Here is a 7,500-nt window from a genome sequence, read left to right on the forward strand (position 1 = left end):
TTTTGGATTTAATTATAACTGGATGGAACAGAGGCTGAACAACTAATCAATGTAATAAATTATATATGCTTACCTTCATCTTGGTTCGAGCCTCCCTTTCTTGGGTCTCCCTGACAGCTCTATAGACTTTCTCTTCATGCGAGTCCATTTCAACGAAAGTACGGATTTGGGCGAGGTTCACAGACTCCCTGTAACCAAGGGCCACAATCTCATCGAAGGCAAAAATGAGATGGAACGCATTCTCCAAGATCTCGCTTTCTTCCATGTTACGGCAGTACTCTGGGATCTGTTGGGATGGAAAAGAAGATAATCTATGACTATATGAATTCTTGGTGTAAAATACACACTTAAAATGATGAGGATTATAGATCTTTACAATTATGCAACACCTAAAAAAAATATTTAATTTAGACACTCATTAACCTCTTTGATCTGGGTGACATGACCATCAACATTATGAAAAAATCTGGCTTGAAGGGCAGGTGATGTGAACATACGGTCACAAGAAAATCTGGCTGCAGGCTGGGTGACGCGAACCCTTCATTGTGAGCATTTCGGCTGAAGGCCAAGGTGATGGGAAAGACTCATCACTCGTACAAAAACCTCTTAGGACGTTGATTGGACTCATTTGACCATTTGCATTATTCCCATCAATGTACAAGTGAGGAATGTAATGTCTGTGAGCCATGACCAGAAGAGTGCCAGCTCCATGGAGGACACCATTTCCGTGCTCAGCATTATATTCCCAGTGCCGTGACTGGTGACCCAGATTGTATTACAGAAAATTCTGTTATGAAAAAATAAAAACAATTAAAGAAATCAGGTGTTACATATTTCTATTTTTTCTGCACTGAGTTGTAGACTACCTAAAGAGAGGATATGAAGTCTATGCAAAGAAAACAGTCTATTACCATCTGGATAATGCTAATCATATGGCAAATATGGACACTGGAAAACTTCAAAAAAGCTAATAATGCTTATGCGGAAAAAGAGGAAATAACTTTGCAATTAGGAGGCATAGAGTCTTGTCGCTGTACACGTGTTCATGTATGCCCAGCTCACAAGCCGTGATTGCTGTAACGCAACCAGATCTAAGGGGTTAACTACAAAGGCCCAGAGATACTGACTCCGATGGTACATCAGAATAAAGAATTACCTTATGATCATAATCTGTTTTCTAACTGAATATAAGAAAGGAAAAGGGATGGAGAGAAGAGAAAGCTGAGGGGAAAGGGGAAGGGGGAATGAAACAATCTAGCAGAAGTGACAAGAACGATGAGCAACATTGAATAATACAAAAATTGAGTTGAAAATGAAAAAGAGATGGAAGAGAAAAAGAAAGGAGATAAGGGAAGATCATTATCATTATATAAACGTTCATCTTTCTTTCCATCAATCAAAGGGTGAAGTCCTCTTGTGCACTATGTAAGAGACAAAGAGAAGTTGATCTTAATCTACTCAAAATAGTCATTAAATAAAACCATTATTTGCAGAAGAGAGAGAGAAAAAAAAAGGTACTCACCACCCGAGAGAACAGCCTGAGTGTTTCTAGATCTTCCAAGATGTTTGATGCCCGTGTGGTGATGAGCAGCATGTACAGGCGGTCTAGGGGCTGATACACATAACGCACTGACTCTGTCTCAACAAAGGTGTGCTGCCGGCCTCCCGTCATCAACTTTGGGAAGGCAGCCAGAAGCCCCTCAATGCGCGACTTTGTCATCTCAACAAACTGCCGAGACACCAAAGCCTTCCCGCTCTTGGTGCAAACTGCTGCAGCCAGCAACACCTGCAAGGGCATTCAAAAATTAAAAACTCCATGAATGCAGTGATACATAAAGTATTTTGACTGGGAAAAAATAATAGAGGTAAAATAATCAATAAATCTAATTAAAAATCTAGAATCTAAAATCTAGAGTCATGATAAATCTCACTTTTTTGGCTTTGATCTAAAGAGATTTAAAACCTAAAATATACCTGTTACAAGATTTATCAAGAGTAAATCTACAGTAAATCTAGGGTCGTAGAAATATGAGAGAGAGAGAGAGAAAAAAGTGTTAACACATATGGAGCATATCTAACATTTTCATAAATTTAAAACACACAGACACACACACACCCACACAAAAAAAAATTCCAGATATGCTAGATATGATAAATAAATTCTGAACCTGAGGCAGATTGATTGCAGAATGAATATAACTATAAAGAAAAACACTTGCTGCCACTCCATGTTATGAAATGCGACTGGCATAGTAACCACTCACTTTATCTACACAGTGGCCATTTGTAAAATTACGAAAACCTTAGTCTAAGAAACACATTTAGTTAGAAACTGCTGTGGAAAACTGCTTTTACTACACTCATACAGAATGTTCAAAACTGCAACACCTCCCCTTCTGGTCTTTGAATCCTTCTTCCCCTTAAATGTCATACTGCCATGTTGCATAAGCTAAAAGATAATACGTAGATTGGAGATTTCCAGATGGTTTGGAAACACACACAGCACACACTTGAAATGTGTGATCTTTCAAACCAAGTGTCGCATCTCCAATTCAGCTATATAAATACCAGTATATCAATAATATCATTTGAAAATATATACATACAAACCAGTGTCTGCTAGAAATTCACAACTTTCAAGTTTTCTTTCCATAAATCAGAGGTTCCATTTTGACCAAAGTTTCAAATATACTAAAATGCTAACATGTGACAGATACTCAACCTTCTTTATTTAATATTAATACTGATTTTTTGTGTTTTTTAATTTCAGATACCCGTATGCTGGTACTGTGTACATTTCACTACCAGCATGGTCACTCAATGAAGAAGGCTTGTAAATAAAACCTATACAATTAGTAAAAACCCTGAACAATTTAGTATTACATTTCCTTTCACCCATTATTACTCAATATATTTATTCAAAGAGGTATAAAGACCAATAAACTATAGAGAAAGAATGGTTTGTCTGTAGCAGTTTTTTATGCTTAACAATAAGAATTGTATATGAAAATAGTTTCTGCATATACTGTGAAATCAAAACTGAAACAGTTGCTAGAGTGTACATAGCAGAACAAACACAGTGCACACATCTTCTCTTAACCCATTTCTGACGGGTAGTATTCATAGAGGCCCAGGACTCGCTGCCGGGGGCTTATATCGTCGCCCGATCATGCCAAATACCAACATCCCATGCCATTTCTTCGTAATACTACGAAGATAGGTTGTATTTTCAGTTTTCAGTTTTCATTATTTTCTAAAGTCTCTACTTGCCATACTTCCTGATAAATCGAGACTGAAGGATACTTTTGTTGTTATATAGACTCCAATGTTGATCATTATTCGGTCTATAGTCCGAATAAAATAAGCAGTGTGTGGCATCATGGAGTTGATTTTTTTTTTTTTTTTTTTTTTTTTTTTTCATGGTAAAAATGAGAAAGTGTTAAAACCGACTTATCACACTTTCAGTGGCAGAAAAATAACCTTTTGCCATGATTGTAAAAAAAAAAAAAAAAATCATGGCATGTTCATAGATACACCATGGCATGTCTGTACATGCCCCCGGCATATGATCCCGCCATGCCATGGCATGTGTGTACATGCCACCCGTCGGCAATGGGTTAAATAATTTGGTCATTGATTTTTTTTTTACAGCCTTGTCAAAACTATAGACAGACAAATGTGTAACTAGTGTGTTTTGAAATTGACAAAACAGGCAAATACCTTCTTTTTATGAAAAATCTATATTATCAACTACCTTCCCCATTAAAAATAACCCACAAAGGGCAATATAGCTGGATAGATCCATACATGGTCATAAGAACTAAAACTGTCATGAAGAAAACAAGCAAACACAAAAGCAGAAACTTGTGGTAGAATGTTCTTTAGTTTATTTAAAGGGGATAAAATGCTGATACACATTTTTCAAGTATCTAAAATATGATTTTTTACCTCTTATGTAAAAAACTTATCTGGTTATACCTACTTACTAACAATCACTACAAGTACAATATTCAACCAGAAAGACCTACAAGTTATGGGATGTGTAGCCTCGGAGATTTCACTGGCTAAATGAAAACTTGGGGGTTAGTTAGCTATTCAAATGAGCTAAGCTATTTAAAGTAATTCCTATTTTAAACTCTTTCTAGATCGAATTATAAAAACTGGTTTGATATGTAGAAAAGACATGGCAGAAACATCTAAACCAAGGGTTCCCAACCTGGGGGTCATGGAACACTATGGAAACTATGACTGAATTAAACTGGATTTTCTCTCCCCTATAGGAGAGAAAATCCTATATATGATTATCTCTTACATATATCATCACCCTACATCAACAGAAAACTGCCACTTAAGACTACAGGGCTATTTTCCCTCATTTTTTTTTCTTCACTCTCAATGTTAGGTAGATAATATGAGCCCAGCCTTTTTGTTTACTTAGAAATGAACAGAAGTATAAAACTGGAATTATCTAAATATATGGCATGAACATCCAAAATCCCTACCAGTCCCCCATTTCCATGGTCCCCCAAGACTCACTGAACTAATCAGGTGATTGGTTCACACCTCTGTGAATGAATGTAATAGGTATACTTTACCAAATGATATAATAATAAAAATGATAATGATAACAATGTGGCATGAACAACACCTTAAAGCAGCTTCTACTCCTCCAATAATATTACATACTGTACTTTTATGGCATAGTTTACTTATCTTTTTTCATACACAAGTCGTACATGCCCCCACCCCCTCTAACTTAGTGGATAGGCCTATATTTTGCATCTGCCACCTGATCAGAATATGTTATCATGGTGGCAATAGGGGCATCAGGAGTGGGGATCTGCTCTTTCCCAATAGTATACTTTCTGGTATAACTTTTGTTCATTATCGCTTTTCTCTTTCATTTTCTCTGTCACCTCCCTTCCTCTCTCTCCCTCTCTCCCTTTCCCTCCCCTTCTCTCTCCCTTTCCCTTCCCTTTTCTCTCCCTCCCTCTCTTCCTCTCCTTCTCTCTTCTTCTCCTCTCATTCTCTCCCTCCCTCTCTTCTTCTCATTCTCTCTTACTCTCCCCCTCCCTCTTTGTACTGTACTAGCCTCCAGGCTAGTACAGTGGTAACGTGTCGGCCTCTCATCCGAGGGGTCGGCGGTTCGCGCCCCGCCCAGGCGCGAGAAGTTGCAACTGTCGCCTGGAGGTTACTGCTGTGGCTGGGCACCACAGCGGGCAAGGACTCGGTTCCGCCGAGTCAGCAGCAGCTGACACACGTGAGCAAAATCAAGCAGACAATATGTCATACCAAGAATATCCATTGTATCAAATGGAATCCAAACCAAACTTTTTTTTTAAACTTTTTAAAACTTTCCTTCTCCTTCTTTTCCTCTCCTTCTCTCTTTCTTTCCCTCCCTCTCTTTCTCTCTCTTTTTTTTCCTGATCTCTCTTCCTCTCTCTTTCTTTCCTTATCTCTCTTCCTCTCTCTTTCCTTCCCTCCCTCTCTTCTTATCTCTTTCTCTTCCTCCCTCCCTCCCTCAATGCTTCCTCTCTTTTTTTTCCCCCTTTCTTCCTCTTCGTCTCTCTTTCTCTCCTTCTCTTCCTCTCTCTTTCTCTCCCTCTTTATCATGTGCCAAATCTCTTAAAAGGATTTATTCATTTATTCATTCACAAAACACTGGGTTGAATCTGCCATGATCAAACCTTGGCTCTAGATTTTCCTTTATTACATATTTTGTCATGTAAATTACAGTTTTTGGCTCACTTTTTAAACTGCTTGTTATGAGCAATTTCACCCATATTTGTACAGTCCATATCTCCAGTTTAGGGTGGGGAAATTGTTGACTGGTATTTGGCTTACGGATCTCTGTATGCTCCCCCCGCCCCCCCTAAAATCCCCACTTCCCAATATATTCTCCAAAATTGTAGGGGGTGTATGAAAAAATAAAGGAAAACAGAAAAATTTCCTCTAGAATTACCACTGTGGCACCAACAGGCTCAGCCCAGGGTTACTGCTTGAAAATAACAAGATTACAGGCCTTCTGTTACTAGTTCCTTGGGGATTTTATTAGAACAAAGGTAAAATAATAATATCCCATTTTGAAAACTAATGAGTTCATAAATAAGACCGACTAAAAGAACACAAGAAACCGAAAACTTCAAAATCCCATACCCTTTTCTTCTATAATGTAGTTGCTATTATATAAAATATGAAGTGGATACTGGCTGACCTTTGCCTCAATCTCAATACCAAAAGCTCACAGCCCTAACTGATAGTTACTTTCATCCCCCACCCCTAAAAAATATGCATTTTCCCCATTGTTTTTAGGGGGCATTACAAGTCTTACAAAAAACTTGTGCCCTATAGCAAAATGTAAAGAGCACATAGGTAAAAGTTTACCTCATGGTCTATACTAACTTGAACAAATAAATCCCTTTTGTACATGGACAACTGCTACAAAGATCACTATGTGGGTTAATCTTAATGGTATTAATGTACTAAGCTAGGGCAAGCTGAAGATGATATTCTTATAGAGAACAAAAAAGGTGAAGTCATCGGTAGAAGATATATTCTGCAGACACAAACAGTAATGCCATAAATAAAGGAAAAAGATAGCAGAAAGTGCAGCTCAGAGCCTAAGTCCACCTGGTGCTCCCGAGTTTCAGCATCTATCCTGCCGTGCACACTGAGGTGTAGACAATGATTGCCAGGGGGTCTTTGGGGATAGCGTCCCCATCAACCCTCCCTTAGGGCAGTGCCTAAAAGGGCATGGTAACTTAAATTGTTAAAAAAATTGTGACAAGTAGTTAGGATTACCACTAAATGAACCAAAAATCTTTAACCTGTGAGCTTCACCCCATGATTCCTTTCCAATCACTGTATTTCCCTTGCCTGTGGCAAAGCTCCCTCTGAGCTTTGCCACGGGCAAACTGGTGTGGACCTTTTGTATACTTACCACATACAAAATCAACACAGATCAACAATTTCTTAAGATGCTTTTCGTCTGTAATATTTTGTAAAAAAATGTAATTTACCTAACCCATTAGATCCAGGTGATATGACCATGTCAAGAAAAAATTTGACATGGGGCCGGATGAACAAAATATGATGCAACACAAAAATCTGGTTGAGGGTCAGGGTGACGGGAATGAGCCGTCATGAGATATTTGGTTGATGGCACGCAACATGATTTGCCACTTGTGGACAAAGCTCTTGGAAGAAAATGGGCATTTAGGAAGGGGCTCTTGTACTATTTTTACTGGTAATTTTGTGTGGAATGTACCATCCATGAGCCATGGCTGAAAGAGCACCAGTTTAACCCAACAGTGCCAGGTATCATAAACTCTGGTGATTTATGGCAATATGCAAACTCTGGGTGCGGGAGTCTGCTACACGAAGCAGAACTTTGGGCTCTAGTGCGTTGCCGCACATATAGCTGTAACCCGCAGACCACATGGTTTGTTATGATGGCTGCACATATGACCCGTCTGAAAGGGGTTAAAGGAGGATGGTATT

The 7,500-nt window shown here is 38.6% G+C and overlaps 1 protein-coding gene across 1 annotated transcript in view; it reads right to left on the minus strand.

The window, feature by feature from the left end:
* The window catches only part of LOC119580843 (coatomer subunit delta-like), a 17,090-nt gene that overhangs the window by 7,758 nt on the left and 1,832 nt on the right, over nucleotides 1–7,500 (minus strand). Inside the window, exons 2-3 of the mRNA XM_037928999.1 lie at nucleotides 1,523–1,786; nucleotides 74–286 (exon numbers count right to left, since the gene is read on the minus strand). Coding sequence (XP_037784927.1) covers nucleotides 74–286; nucleotides 1,523–1,786 — 477 coding nt within the window. The remainder of the gene's footprint in view (nucleotides 1–73; nucleotides 287–1,522; nucleotides 1,787–7,500) is intronic.

Source organism: Penaeus monodon, chromosome 2 (genome assembly GCF_015228065.2).
Source record: "Penaeus monodon isolate SGIC_2016 chromosome 2, NSTDA_Pmon_1, whole genome shotgun sequence".
NCBI lineage: Eukaryota > Metazoa > Arthropoda > Malacostraca > Decapoda > Penaeidae > Penaeus > Penaeus monodon.